This window comes from Ptiloglossa arizonensis, chromosome 5 (genome assembly GCF_051014685.1).
Source record: "Ptiloglossa arizonensis isolate GNS036 chromosome 5, iyPtiAriz1_principal, whole genome shotgun sequence".
Taxonomy (NCBI): domain Eukaryota; kingdom Metazoa; phylum Arthropoda; class Insecta; order Hymenoptera; family Colletidae; genus Ptiloglossa; species Ptiloglossa arizonensis.
The window spans coordinates 7,350,757-7,366,802 of NC_135052.1; the positions used below are offsets into that span (position 1 = coordinate 7,350,757).

Consider the following 16,046-nt stretch of genomic DNA (forward strand, 5'->3'; position numbering starts at 1 on the left):
AATTTAGAATATTATACTAATGAAATTTCTGTTAATTAAAATTGATTAGGAAGTACATCATAATTTGGTAATTGGTATCCACAGAAATATATGAGTGTTATTGGAAGGTAGAAATACATTTCAATTTGTTGGGCAATGTTATCAGTGATGCTACATTCGATCAGTCACAATTGAATTCTGATATTTAGAGATCTATTTTGTAAAAGAAGATTAAACATTTTTTTTCAAATATTTTTTCAACTTCTCAGAAATTATAATATGGATACTATACCGACTGCATAAGAACTTTTATTTCTCGTTTACCTCTTTAAGATGAGACAAGCGTTTTTGAAAGGCTTTGTATATTACCTGATTTTCAAATTATTAATTAAGAATTGTTATAGTCCTTAATTTAATGGTAAAGTTTTTTTTGTCCCTTATATAAGTATCGATCAATCAGTTGTTAAATTATTTCCTTATAGGGGGTGGTGTGTGTTTTGTGAAAGATTACGTAAATTAATTTTATATAGTAATTTTATTTAAAAAAAATAAAAGCGTTTGAAATTTGAGTTAATTAGGCTTATTCAAATGATTTCGCATCTCTGTAACAAAAGTGACGCGACTAAAAAATGTTCAGATGGGTTACAAACTATTGTACCGGCAACTCAGACAATAGTTTTGAACACAAAGAGCACAATCGAAAGTTTCAAAAATAATAATAACGTTCTTTTGTTTTTTACTCTATCCTATAAAGTTATGGATCTTTGAATCGTGTCCCTTTTCTCGCAGAGGTGCGACTTATATCGTTATCGTTCTTAGGAGCTCAATCGTCTTAACATTTACGGAGGGTCAAATTATTACTTCGAATGATAAATAATCTTGGAAACTTATTTTCAACAGTGGCCGCACAAATACTTTTACGAGACTTTTTTCCCGCGAATGGACAACCTATGTCTCACGTCGATAAATTCTAATTCTATGAATTTGAACAACAATCGTTAATATATAATTTAACAATAAAACTCGCATACATGGATAGAGAGATAAATATTCTTTGTTCTTCGTTTTCGTTTTGTTCTAAAATTATATCAATTAGTTTTATGTATTAATTGCTAAGAGTCTATTAAAGTGTTATCAACACTGTTTTATTCTCTGCTCGAACGGAGCTTCCCAGCGACTCACCTAAAAATATTAATTGCGTTTCTTTTTCTTCTGAAAATCCTTAATATTTTCACTTACACGTTCTCTTATAACTATTACAATATCTTAACAATCGGTTATCAACTAATGATCGCAAAATCATTCTTTCCTTCGCTCCGATCCACGCAGTCGTCGAACAACATAAAAATTCTAAAATACAATTAAACCGAAAGAAATTCTCCAGTTCCAAAATATTGGTACCAATTGTTAATCATTATTTGATCGTTCGTCTATTTATCCGATAAATACATTCTCTCGCTCTTTTCCATTTTACAAAACCCCGATCCTATTTGACGATCTCACCGAGTGTTTGTACATATCGTAGTCACCGTTCGTATCAAAGAATCGCCATCATCGACGATGATTCGTATTCTCGAAAGAGACCCACAAGTTCCCCCGAGTTCTCACCGTCTTCGACAAAATCGTCTCTGTCGATGGCCACACCCTCCCCACAGTTGTCCCTCGTTTCAAACTTTTCGATCTTCGATTATGTTCCGCGTTCCCAGGTGATCGTTCAACCGTTTCTCGGTGTCAATACGGTCACGCGTCCCATCGGGAGCAATCAACACTGTGTCTGCTCGTGGCTCTTGACAGAGTCCTTGGACTGGAACAACACACGGGCGTGATTGTTGAGGTTATTGGCGACTCGACGAGCGGCGACCAGTTGCATGGTTTGCTGCTGCCGGTCCACGGTTTGCTTCGCGTCCAGCTGTCCCGGCGCGGACGACTGATAGTCACACCTTCTCCTCTCCCGCCATCGGACCTGCGGTCGAGCGGATAAACTGAAACAGTCAACGTCCCACAATGGACTTGACTCGAGCACGTTGTCATTGGCACGACACGGATAATCATTTCTCTCTCTCTCGCTCTCTACACACTGTTATTGGACAGTTGGCTCGTTAGCTGGTTCGAGACGCGTCAGGACGTCCAGGAGATCGGGTTCGACGCGTGTTAGTAATCGATTAATCGGTCCGTATCGCACCATTGACCAGCCGTGCAACTCGTACACTCTACGTTGGCCCGCGTTGCAACTCGCGAGCAGCGAACGCTCGCTTTGTGTCGACGTGTGTGACGAAATTGGACACCGAATGGATCTGTGTCGACTCGTGAGCAGCGACGGGATCGATACCGATGATACGAGATGATATTCGACCGATACCAGAGTACTCGACGATAGGTAAACTTTGCGTATTGAAATTTCAAACGGTATCGCTTTTTGAATGGATCTGTTCTTAAGAATTTTCTAACATACACGTGGTGTAATATCAGATATCGATAAACGAGTTGCGATGAAAAAGTAACTATGATAAATGTATCTAAATTTATAGATTTATTTCAGGTAATAATGAACTAGATAAAAATTATCCCTATTGGTTTCTATTTTGTTACTGTAGTATTGGTATGAACAGTTTCGGGTAGCATGCATAATGCAAAAGTTATGAAGTGGTATTGAACCTTATCGATGCAGTATCGGTCCCAACATTACTCGTGAGAGCGGTGGTTTTTTGGTGCGTAACGATCGACCGTGAGTTGGTGTTAGTTTTGGGCTAAGTCGTGGTTGAGTAGACACAGTTTAAGGATTCGGTCAAGTTATCGATGAAGAATCGATAATTGTCGATTGTTGTCGGTTTTCTCTATCGATTTTCCGATCGACTCAAAAAGAATCGTTTTAAAATTTTCTTCTACGTTAAGAAAATTATTATAATATACACCCTTCCTCTAGACATGCAGAATAATTTCCAAGATATGCAAGAGAGTCAAGGAATAGAAGATACGCGACAGAGACAGAGAAAGTTAAGTCCTCGATTTAGATAGTCTACTCGACCAGGACTTTGGTTTCGAATTACAGTCGAACCTCGATAAATGCAACTCTAGCGATTCCACGAGAACCTCTTTCGTTGTGATCTGTCGAGAAGTGGAGGGGATGGTCGCTTAGTAGCAAAGTTGGAGGTGGAAAAAATAGGTAGCAGTCAAACACATTTTTATACTTGCAGAAATTTTCGTTGGCTCGCATTTAACGAGATTCTACTGTAACGGGACATAGGATTTTTTGACGAATGTACAGTGTCTTTTTTTATTCACTGGGAATTATGTCGATTTTTTACTTTTCGATGAAATCAAAAGATATCTCAATTTAGAGTTTAGATTGTAAATTATTTCGATTTGTATCTGAGAATTTTAATTTGAAGACTAGGATCACGAATTGTTATCCAAACTCGATATAATTTTATTGCGTACTAAAAAAAAGTAAGGAAAAAACGAAATTATTAAAAATTGGTCGATTGTGCTAGTTGAGTCTCGAATTTAGGGAATTCGGTTACAAATCCGTGTCTTTGGAATTACTGATAATTTTTCAAATTATACGAACATTGTTTCTATCAATTCTCAAAGTTTTTAATTTGTGCAATATAATGCAGACTTTAACCAAAATAATATGGCTGCCGTATATCATTCGCGCAATACGAACAGAAACATTTCCCCGAAGTTATGTGAACATTCATAATGGTCGGTTGGTCTCTTGGGTTCGATTTTATTGACAGGAATTCATGGATTTTGAAAATAATATATGTGGACGTATCTGTCCCATGCACTCGATGGAGCAAAAGCATAATTGAAACGATGAGTTATGTGCAAAGCAATTTGTATGATTTGTCGAGGGATCTATAGGGTGAATTTGGTTCAAAAGGGTCTAGAAGTTGATTCGACCTTTTCATAAAATTTTTTTCCCACACTTTTCAAGGTCCCGTATCTCTCTACTCAACTCGAAACTTTGTATCATTTTGTACAAAATTGCTAAGAAAAAAATTAAATTCTATCTTTCTTCATCGTGTCGATTGTACTCATAATCGTTTGTTAGATATTTCTTACTCTTGCAAGGTATTCCAAGTAAAAGCAGCTCAGGATGAGGGTAATTAAGTGCCGGTAAGTGGGTCCATTAACTCGTTGTTTCGATCATCGTTAAAATTAGCAAGATTTAAGATTCGGATCTACATTGCATTCGGTATCGTTAACGCGATGAAACATTTACAGGAGCGTGGGTGGACTGGGGTGTAAGTCGGTGGATCGTAACTCGAGTGAGAACGAGATGAATATTTATGAACGCGAATCACGATGAATAAGGATACGGATGTAGATACGAACGGAGGACGACACGAACGTGCGTATAATGTTTCATTAAGACGTTTTCGTTTCTACGGGATCGTGAATGCTCTATGTCTTGTGAGTTTTCCGTACCGAGACGGTCGTGGCTGTGCAAGAGTTGGCTCGATTTCGCAGAAGAGCCGTGCCCTCCCATTTCCTCTTGAATTGCGCTATTACCTAAGGATGAGCAACGTTTTATTAATGAAACTGTCTGTTCGTCGCGTTTTCGTTAATTAGAAACGCCACGACGGGCGCGAAGCAACCTGACTTACCTCCCCGTTGCAGAAACAGAACAAAATGGCGACACAGAGACCCTGTGGAACGAAAATTAATTGGAGATCGCTGAAACGATTACGTTTTTCGGTATGTTGGAACGCTCTTTATTTTTCCTTCGCGTCGCAACAATGGTAAATAAAATTCGTAACGCGTTGCTGCGATAATAAAGGTAATTACTTCTCCTCAAGAACGAATTATATTGTTTCGAAATAAAGAAAGTAAGTAATTGTAGTGATAATTAAAATAACTTGTACGATAATTAAAATCGATATTTAAAATAACCGAAGGGATTAAATCGTACGTGTGTTGTACGTCGGTGCTCTCGATGAGATTAAATTCCATTTAATTTCTTCTTTTGACGCGATTGTGTAACGGTAATTAATATACGCAAAATTTGTTCAAATTACGTTTAACTTCTTCTAAAGAATATCGATGTATAAATCGTATCAACGGTAATGACACTTTTTAACAGGACGATTGCAACGGTAATTGTTGGAAATGGAATTTAATCTTGTGTTGAATCTTTCGTGAAAAATATCGAATCGTTTACCTGAAAAGAGGCTGTTATAGCGGAGAGAACCTCGTAAAATTGTTCCCAGGTGTGATTTTTTGGCGGTCTGAATGGAATGACCAGATAATGTAGACCCAAAAGAGGTACGAGAAGTAGCGTTGCTCTAGCGAAGAGTAAAACCATTAAATCGAACGATTTTATAAAATATTAAGTATTATTTGCGAGTAGGTAATACTCGAAAACGATAGCTTTTAATTTTCCCTTCATTGCTTTTAACATTGGTAATGAAATTAGAAAGTCATGGAATTGTTAGGTAAAATACAAGAATGCAAAGTATTATTCTTTCTTATTTTAACGTTTAGCAGTAAATTGTTACACAACTTCGATTTCTATTTTTCTATTTTCTCGACGGGGAATATTTGTTAAGGAATGCACAGTACCATTAAAGTAGGACGAAACTGTTGTTCTAATAAGCAACTAAGAACGTAAGAGGATTTGTCAAAAAATAAATACACACTGCTCCAAATAATAAGAGGTTTGTCTACTCGCTCTACTTCATCCACTCGAGGAAAACAAATTTCAATCTTCTTAATAAAAGACATCGCAATTTACTGTAGAAGGCCGAGATTGATTAAAAATCTGAATAATATGAAATATACAATTAAATATTAATGTCGATTTGTATGCTTACAGACATACAAATGTTCTCGATTTTTGATAGTCTTTGGAGCGATATAATGTAATTGGAACTCAATAAAAAAATTGAAGAACGATATTAATTTACGAAAGAAATAAATCGATATTAAAGAAGGAAAGATATTAAAAAGTACGTAAAAAATGTTATTCCAATACAAGGGAAATGTGTAAAATAAAATACACATTTGTTTCGTCTTTGGTGTTTCATTCATTTTGGAAAATTGTCAAAGTTGCTTCGTTCCCTGATTATTTCGAGCAGTGTAATAACAATGAATGAAACGACACTAAGAAAATGAAATTTTATAAATAGACAGGTAAAATAAGATTATCGTTTCATTAGTTACCGAAATGCTTGACGCATAGACCTGGAAGGTTGGGTGCCGATCGTAGGGCCTGCCCTCAGTTTCATCAACAGGACTCTCACGATGTTGAACAGAAACAGCAGATTCAGAAGGGTGGAAACGCAGACCGGATAAACCAGAACGTTCATGTAATTGCCTTCGTTGATCCAACACCTAATTTAACCAATAACTCCATCTTGTTACACGAAAACACTCCTCGTGAAAGATAAATTATTTTTTAGTTACAGTGCATCTAATATTCATCTATGCTTTGCTAAAATTCGTAGAATAAAACGTATGTTCCTGCAGGTATCGAGGTAGCCAATCCAATAAGAGGAAGCTACACACAAGTATGCTTCCATTGCTTCTTGTTGCGACTACCTGTTACATTCGCGTCTAACTCTCGTGGTTGAGTGACCATCCGAACCACTTGTCGAACGAAGATCGAGTGCAAGTTTAACATTCATCAATTGTTACTTTTCATGCGCAGTACACTACCCTTTTCTCTAATCATTTTGTATTATCTTCAACAATGTCTGTACATTCTGTTCGAAACGGAACCAAATCTCACATACACATCCTTTACACTCAATTTAAAACCAAAACATTTGGCAGAAACTGTGAAGGTGACTTCGCTAGCGTCAATAATGTAAAATAAATAATTACTCGAGATGTGCTAACATTTTCTCTCGTACTTTATTACCGATTTAAACAGTGATTAAATACATATATTAATATATTTTGCACTTTCTGTACCGATTACGAAAATACATCTTGCATTCAGGATTAACTTAATTTTACTCTCGTTTCGTCACCCAAAATTGTGTTACCATATTTTTCCCTTTTTATATGTATTATACAATCATACTACAACGAGTATATATATAATATTATTATCATTATTATTTACTCGATCTCGAACGTGTACGTACAGAATATTTCGCAAAGAACCAATCGTATCCAAGAAGCAATGATTTGTCATCTACTCACGATTAGGCGGATCAATGTTATCGAAATGTTCAATAATATTTTCCAATAAGAGTCGTCCCGGTAATATTTTCAGTCGAATCTCCATTCCAGGTTTCCAATTCCCGAAATTGCCGGGCAATGGTTTAAAATCCCTTCGGTACCGTGACCGGTGCCATGTACGTCAATATTTTCCAAGATTATTCTCCTCTGTGCTTCAAAATTTCGTCCATGGTACGATACAGAACTCGATTACCGCTCGGGTGGGTCAACAACGCTAGCCACGGCTCGTATATCGCGATGCTCATTAATTAACACCAACGGAATCTCTTTGTTCATTAAGGATTTCAGGGCTGAGCTGTCCCGGGAGCAAGTGACAATAACCCAATTGGTTCGGTTTTGATCCTGTGGTCCGCGTTGCTTTCACGTGAGGCTGCAGCGATTCCGAATGCACTTCCCCCGTTGATATCAACGTCTGCGCGACTTGGGTGCATCCAGTGCATCGCTCGAGGTAATAGGATATTAACGCGACGCGGTCACTGGGCATTGTGCGCCGCTGGATATCACGGTTTTGTGGTTCTCTTCGATCTCACTCGTTGCTGGACGATTCATTAACGCGTATGCTGACTCTCGTACCGAGACCAGTGTGTGTTACGAGTGGACAGAAGCGATCCACTTCGAGTGTGCTCCAATGGTCCGCAAACCCTACAATGACTATTGACGAGTTTGACTTTCGAGGTTATTCGAGACCACTCACGAATTTACATTTTCTCGAACTCGAATTCGTCAAATTGATCCCTCTGCACGCGACACTAAAACGAGACGATTCATTCTTTTTATAAAAATATTCATTTATTTCTATAGGTACTGCGCTCTAGGATTAGGTGTATTTCACTTCTGAGACCATTCGAGACTTTTATAACATAAGGTGGTAAGTTTGTTTATAAAAAAAAATAGTTTATTATTGCGAGTATTCTTCTCTAGGACGATTACAGGTATTTTTGATTTTTGAGATTATTTAAGATCACTTTTTATTTCAAATATTCTAGAAATTGAACTGAACCAATAATTGATTTTTCATTTATTTCCAATTTATTATTTCCACTAGCTTTTTACCCGGAAGAATATTTTCAGTTTATTTCAAGGTATATCTTCGTGCTTTTTGGCCTTTTGATATTGATTGACGTTGGCACTGGTTACTTTTAATCCTATTCGATCACTCGGACCGTTTTATCGAAAGCGTCATGTTTGTCTCATATTTTTTATTATTCCGCGTGTTTGTATCGAGTGACATCCTTTATTGTTTTTCATCTCGATGATCCTCAAACGTTTCGTTCTAAAGCATTTTTTTTTGTCACTTTTGCTGGTGTCGTGATCCATGTGGTATGGTTTTTGGTTGATTTTAATCTCTCTCGATCGCTTTTATATGCTACACCGAAAGACATACTTTTTGTTACGATTTGAAAGTGTTTCTTTTCTTCTTTTCTCAACCATACGTTCTGTCATCGAGGATAGCGTTCTGATTATTTTCATTCCAGCTGAATATTCCTTTGAATATTCTCGATATTTTTGGATACCATTTCAAACAATATTCTTTCCTTTGTTTTTTTTTTTTTTACATATATTTCGTTCCGACGAAATACAAGCGATTTTCGATTCCCTTTATCCTACTTTTAAAATACCTTCTGTGGATTATTTAATTAAATACTACGTTCCTCGGTGGCACATTCGCGCAAGAATTAGTTGACAAAATTGGAGTCAACGAAATGCGGGTGAATGTAATAGATTAAATTTAATTAACGGCCATGATTGGAAGATTTTAATTTCGTTTAACAGTCATTCAATGTTTGTTACCGGGTAACAATGTCGTAGCCAGAAATCCTAAATCATTCAACGAAATGGAAGTTCGTGCATCCGCGTTCCGATTTTTAAACATGTCGAATCCAGCGTGGAATTTAAATATCTTCTTCAATACCCGTTTGAAAATTGAAATTCCAAAAATGAAGAGAAAGAAAACTGGAGCAGCTGAATATTATTCGTAGGGTAAATGTAAGTTAGAATAATTGAACGATATAGTTGTAGGTTCAATTTAATTATGTAGCCTAAATTTTACTATTCGTTACTTGCTACTCACTCTAGGTTCTTCTTTCTTTTTATCATTTTTTCATTAATATTTTTCTACGTGTCGTACATTTCATTTCACTACCTTTTTCTTCTAAAATACAATCACACGAAGAATTTGTTATGTTTTTAGACCTTATTGCTTTCAACAACGACCTAAGTGGTCAATTGGACTTCCACTCACGTTTCTCTCATTTCGTTTGTTGGTTAACTTTTTCACATTTATCTCGTCACGTTTCCCGGACTTTATTGCTCCTCAGCAACGTTTCGAATAATGAATTAATTTTACCTCTCGTTTTCGTTAAATTTCACGTACAAGGTCTTTTCACGCTTTCCGCAATTTTACGCTTTCTTTGTGAAATATTAATTATATTCTTCGGTAGTAATCTTCTTTTCCAGTAGTCATTTACAACTCGAACAAAAAATCTTGAACCTTTAAAACTCAGTATTCATCGAAATTAATAACCGTTAAAACAACTCGGTTACGTCGTACCATAATATCTAGTTTTCATTATTTATCGTTCTTTTTTTCTTCATTATTGTACATCGAAATGTTGCAGTGGCGAATAGATTTTTGTGAGAAATTAAATCGAAAATTTGGAGCAAACATTTTTTACAGCTTCGTGACGGTGAAAATTAATTAAACAAATTCGTCGGTTACGCGACTAACGCGTCCGACCATTACTCATTACTCCTGCTTGCGTCAGTGTTCGTACACGCGGTATTGCGATGTCATACGTTTCAACCGGTTCTAAAGTTGACAAGTAGCGGATCGACGAAAAACACATAGCACTTTACCTCAATGAATGTTTCCAAACACCGAAACGAAAGTAGAAACAACGAGTAACGGCCAAACACGTCAGTCGAGTCGTTGTCAATTTTAAAATCGTTTTCCTCGAAAATGAACAAAAATTTGATTTCACATTTTCGATTTATTTTTTAACGAAGAATCACTCTTTGGCCGTTAATAGTTGTTAGATATTTCGAGTACCCTCAATCGTGACATCGAGCCCCAAAAATCGTTTTCAAAAATAATAAGAATAAAATTAGTGATCTTTTTCCGATACAAAGAGAACGAAACAATAATTTTGCAATGAAATTTTCACTGTCGACACATCTGAGACACGCATGCAATCGAACCTTGAAGTTTAAATGATTTCCCGCGTACTTACTGCTCGGTGTCCTCAGGATTGTCGCTTCTCGCCCTTAAACACGCATAAATTGTGACGATGATCGCGGGTACCGGCCATCCAAGTGCCATTAACCATTTTACCAGCTTATGCTCGCTGGTGAAAGCGCTAACGAGCAAGGTGTGAAGGTAAAATCCCTCGCATAACATCCAGGCGTAATTAGTGAGTAAAAAGTAATGCAGGATGATGTGCAAGAGGCGACACATTATCTGAAAATCGTAAAAATTTCATTTATCGATACTTCAACGCGAGAAGAAAACTAAACATACTGGTGTACGATTTATCCTCGACCTTTTCATTGCTGAATTAATCAGTTGCAGTAACCTGTGTCGCATTAATTTCACAATTTATCTACTTATACACTTACATACTTAGGAATACAGGGTGTGAAGAAAGTTCTGCTCCGTTTTATATTTATATTTAACTGCTTTGCACAGCCAAGGAAACATTAACGCGATAATTTACATATATTACAATATTAATCGACTTAATAAGAACAAAATTGAACAAAAATTATTTTCATAAGAAGACACAACTTATTTCGCACCCTGTGTCTACGAAAAGTCGTATAAAGAGATCTTACTCAGAATTGTTCACGAAAATTAGAAAGTTTACGATATTTTTTTGAACAATATTACTCGAGTGGTCAAAAGGTCAAGCACGTTTCGTATTAAATTGTAACCTGTAAAAATATTCGCTCAAAGATAGCGATCGCATTTTGCGCTGATAAATTAACCGAGATTTCTATTACACGATTTGGTTTAGCGAATGAATTCATTATCGTGCACTCTCTTTGATAATGATTTCATATGTGGTACATTGTCGGAGATTACTGTCACACGATTCGGTTTAGAGAATGAATTCATTATCGCGCACTCGCCTTGACAATAATTTCTTTCGCGGTTTGCGTTTCACCGAACGATACTCCCTCTCGGATCTGGAATTCTCGCGCAAGTTGCTCGGTCGAATGGTAATTGTTAGGTAAAATGTAAAGGGAGGCTGACTTATTTGCACGTACCCCATTATTTAACAGTAAATCCGTATTCGCGACGATGAATCTGTACCAGACGAGCCAGAGAGCGTTGTTTACAGCGAACGAGGCGAACAGGTTCATATGAAGAGTGATCCTCGCGCACCTCAGGGAACTGCATTCAGAAAGGAACAATAAACCATACGAGGGAAAACGCCTTCCTGGACGTCGAGCTGTCCGAGCACCAGGACCAGAAGAGATATAGGGACTCATGGGGGGCATTAGAATGCAAAGGTGGTGTTGCAGTTGAATTTTGGGTGTCGTTGGTCCAGTGTCACGTGCCAGGTTTGTTAAACGACCTTCATTTTCGGTGGCCAGTTGATTCTGATTAGATTATAATAAATTAAGAACGTGTTCATACTACGAGGGAAGGCGACCTCGATTCGCCAAGGATGTATGTTATTCGCAAGTTTTCAGTTACGAGGATCGAGAAATACATTTCATGACTTGCACCGTTAAAAGTGTTAATTTATACAGGGTGTACACCGAGCCAGAGTAATTCGTGCTACCCTTCTACCCCTATACTCTTCGAGTACAACACGATAAATCGTAATGAAAACATTTTTGTAATATTCGAAAAATTCGCTATATCTCTTCTACATATTGGGTTGTTCGGAAAGTCATTTCGTTTTCCAAAATGGAGTATTTATAATTTAATGAAATGTTTATACACTCTTAAAAAATCGTATTTTATCATCGTATACCAGAAAATGGAACGATATTTGTATGTTTATGTTCGTTAATTTTTGTAATATGTTGAGGGCGGAAAATATTAATCGCCCCAAGGACACTTATTATATTATATATCAAATGTAACGCTCATTATTACGTCGTGTTGAGTGACAATTGACCGATTTTTTCTTTCTCAAACAATAGGCAGAGTGAAAGGAGAGACGAAGCAATGGGTTAGCTAAATTGTATGGTGGTTCAGTGACCTTGAGAGAACAATATTTTCTGCTTTAAAAATAGTTAAACAACTAAGGTATATGCTCAACTAGATCGATGTAAGTTTCTATAGTTTTCTTGAACATACGTTTTCGATGGAAGAAATAAAGATTTAATACGAAATTGCACCGACTCACCGGAAGTACGTAAGGATACCCAACGAGAGCAGCAAAGCTATTAGAGATATTGCGTATCCGGCCTCATAAATTCCATTAATCCCCTGCTGCCACTGAAATCAAAATTAATTTCTTCGTTAAGGAAACACTTTTCAGTGCACTGCTGTATCGAGTACATAAATCAAAATATATAGTTGATCGTGATATTTGTTCAAAATTAAACACCGTCTTTTTATTGTTAGTCAAACTGGACGTACCTTATAGCGAAAAAAGAAATTTTCGAAAGATGCAAGTCAGTGAAAAGACATTTTTGGCTCCAATCGTTTGACTTGAAATTTGTAATTAAATTGAACAAAAATTTCAATAATAAAATAGACTAGAAGAGAAAAATAAGTTTTGATATTCGAAGATTGCATATGTCTCGAATTCATGCATTATTTATCGGTTCTCGAGCATAGTCACGGATGCAACTTCTGCAAGGATTTGCGTATCATTGAGGAAACCTGAAGATAAGAGCTTTTCGAGTTGGTCTATTACTCGTAGATTCGTTGAAGCTCCTGGATTACCACCAGATGTAACGATCTGTTTGGCATTGGGAGAGAAATCAGTTTCATCGTCAAACGGATTGGAGACCGTTCGTTTGTTTATTTCGGCGACAACAATAATACCGTAAATATTTTCTTCGTATTCGATAGAAGTTTCTTGGCATGGTACATTATTGGATCGTTCTGTGCCACTAAATCCGTGCTAGTTCATATTTATGGCATTTTATAGTTTCCCAGAACTCTTCCACTGGTTTCACAAATATTGAATTTCTGAAATATTTTTTGAAAATGTACATTTAAAATTTTTCCAAATTTTAGTTCAAATAATTTTATTGTAAGAGAATCATTTCGACAATTTGAAAGGTTGTTTCAGACCCTTAAATATAATAATTATTATATGCATAGCAATATGGATAATGCAGAACATTCTTAATTCAAATGCAGTCGTTAGTTAAAAATTTGTTGTTATTGGACGTGAAAATTAACATTAATAATTTTTGGATATATTTATTTAAAATTGATTTTTTGAAGAGTATCCAAAAGTAGAGGACGAAACGTCAATGTTATTAAAAATATGTTCGTTTTAACTAAGGATGTTCTATATTGTCCAATAATATTCAATAATGTTTTCTTCACATTGATACCAAAGAGGTCAATAAATTTATTTAAATCTGTCAAAAATTTAAAAAGCAATGTCCAAGTAATTTTCGCAACATCAATTTTCTCTATTTTTTATTTCACGGATGATGACTATTTGGCTTCCGAGAAGTTCGTATAACTCATTACATCACCCAAAATACATTAAAAACATCTTTCTTTGCGTGCTAAAACGGATACGAACCAAAAATATTTTCTAAATTATTCGTATTGATAATTCAGTTACCGGTTCGAGTCGTTCTCGATTTAATTCGCGTATTATTATAGCTAAAACACTGGAAACCATCGTCTGGACTATAGAGAACTTCTACTACCTCATAATGGAATGCACGAGGTTGGTCTTCACGCGCGGACAATCATATTAATTCGAACCGGAAGTTATATCGCAGTTGCAGCTACTAGTTAGATGAACTTTGCATCAACTTCCACGACATCTAATTACATTTGCCGCTCCTTTGTCTTCCGGAAATTTCATTGAATCTGCAACGAGGAGGGACGAGTAACACTTTTCGTCTGTTTCGTCCGGCTTTGGGCGATGCATGATATTTAATAATGATTTAGTGGTCAGAAATTATTTGACCGTAAATTGATTACATAGGTAATTAATGTATACGATGGTAATTTAATGGTCAAAAATTATTTTACTGTAAATTGATTACTTGGATGGTAATTAATGTATTTAATAGCAACTTATAGGTTAAAAATTATTTTATTACAACTTGACTAGGTAATTAATTTATTTTCTAGTACTTTAACGATAAAAAATTATTTAACTGCAAATTGATCGAATAAAAAACATTAGTTAATTCATTTAATAGGGATTTAATTCAAATTTTGATTTACGTTCAACGGAAAAAATTATAAGATTTGTTTTGAACGTGAGTATTCATGGCGGAAAAGATTCAGCGCTCATTGTATATTCATTGCAAATTTCCGGTGAACCGCAAGGGAATTTTAATATTACATAGATTCCTTTTTTCTTAGTTTGCAAAACTTTAGAATAATGAAGTTACATTTACATAATTTGTTTCCTTTCAATTTAATAATGTATAGCTTGATCGTTCAGGAAAGATTCTTCAGGAGTGTTTTGAGTGTTGCAGGATGAGTGGTCGTGATGAGAATGTTATTTCACGTCAGCTAAAAAATGAAGAAATTGCTAAACACGTATAAAAGTATACAATTTTATTTAATATAAAATCATGAAATTACGTAAACCAAAAAATGCATCGAGAGGCTTGGAAAGAGATTAAACGAAAATTAAAAATATCTCTTAAGTAGATATATATTATAATATTTGTATAAAAATAAATTTTTAGACAAAATCTAAACTTCAACGATAGTAGTTTTTTTACTGTACTTTATAAATTTTTCGGAGGAATTAAAATATTCTTTAAAATATTCATGAATTGGAAAAGCTGCTCGAGTAGAATTTCGTCTTAAGGATTCCAATCTTTCTAAAGCTAAAGTAGGTAAATGTAAAACTTTAACTTCAAGTTCGAACATACCGTTATTATGCGACATATTGTGCAAGCAGCACGTCATCAATACAATTTTATCTACCATTTCTGGTTTTATTTCTAAATAATTTCGAAAGATTCTCCAACGAATTTACTGTTTATTTAATTGTGACTTTACTTAAACGTTACCTTCATTTTAAACTTACTTTGAACATGTTATACCCGTATTTTTTCTTTTAATACTATTTTCAATTAAGCCATGCAAAAATTCAATTTCATCTTTAGTCGTCTTAAAATACATTCTATTAGAATGTTTTTCTAATACTTTTACTAGATGGTTATAATCTCCTAAATTGTTCTTCTTTGAATTTATTTCGTGTATCATTTATCCACGTTTTTTGTGACCAATTGGAAATTCTGCGATATTTTCTCTCTCTTCCATCCAATCGAAAGAACTACTGCTTGAGCATTCACACTCCATTGGAAACGATGTATTACCAGTTAGTTGTACAGCTTCAACACGATATAAACAGGTACGTCTCCTAACCACGATGTCACGTGTTATCACGTTGCATGTGGCAGCACGTGATCTCACGTAACATAATATTAATATGTTTCTACCTCTAATGTAACACGTCTCGCGAGCCCGGCGTGATCGTTGCTCGAGTGTCGCGTCCCTCGAGCGTTAACGAGAATCAGCCTGAAGTTCGCGCTCGCAAAAGCCGAAACTGACGACTGAGTCTCGTGATGGAAGAGCAGACGGCTCTTGAGAATCCCTCGAGTCGGTCGAGCGAACGAAAATGCAAAATTGCAATGAAATGAATTCGTTCGGGCTGAACCCGAATATAAAGGAGAACGAGGTTTGTGTTCGTGTC

General features: G+C 35.8%; 1 protein-coding gene across 9 annotated transcripts in view; it reads right to left on the reverse strand.

Moving 5' to 3' along the window:
• Nucleotides 1-488: 488 nt before the first annotated feature.
• The window catches only part of Dh31-r (Diuretic hormone 31 Receptor), a 201,755-nt gene continuing 186,197 nt past the window's right edge, over nucleotides 489-16,046 (reverse strand). For 6 of the 9 annotated variants that reach the window (XM_076311726.1, XM_076311728.1, XM_076311727.1 and 3 more), the window contains 8 exons: nucleotides 12,534-12,625; nucleotides 11,440-11,566; nucleotides 10,404-10,630; nucleotides 6,148-6,318; nucleotides 5,147-5,270; nucleotides 4,593-4,634; nucleotides 4,414-4,497; nucleotides 490-1,942 (listed from right to left, as the gene is read on the reverse strand). In XM_076311726.1, the coding sequence (XP_076167841.1) occupies nucleotides 1,742-1,942; nucleotides 4,414-4,497; nucleotides 4,593-4,634; nucleotides 5,147-5,270; nucleotides 6,148-6,318; nucleotides 10,404-10,630; nucleotides 11,440-11,566; nucleotides 12,534-12,625 (1,068 nt within the window). In that variant the 3' untranslated portion in view covers nucleotides 490-1,741. Of the gene's footprint in view, nucleotides 1,962-4,413; nucleotides 4,498-4,592; nucleotides 4,635-5,146; nucleotides 5,271-6,147; nucleotides 6,319-10,403; nucleotides 10,631-11,439; nucleotides 11,567-12,533; nucleotides 12,626-16,046 lie in introns of all 9 variants that reach the window. The other 3 variants (XM_076311724.1, XM_076311733.1, XM_076311725.1) reach the window with 2 other exon arrangements.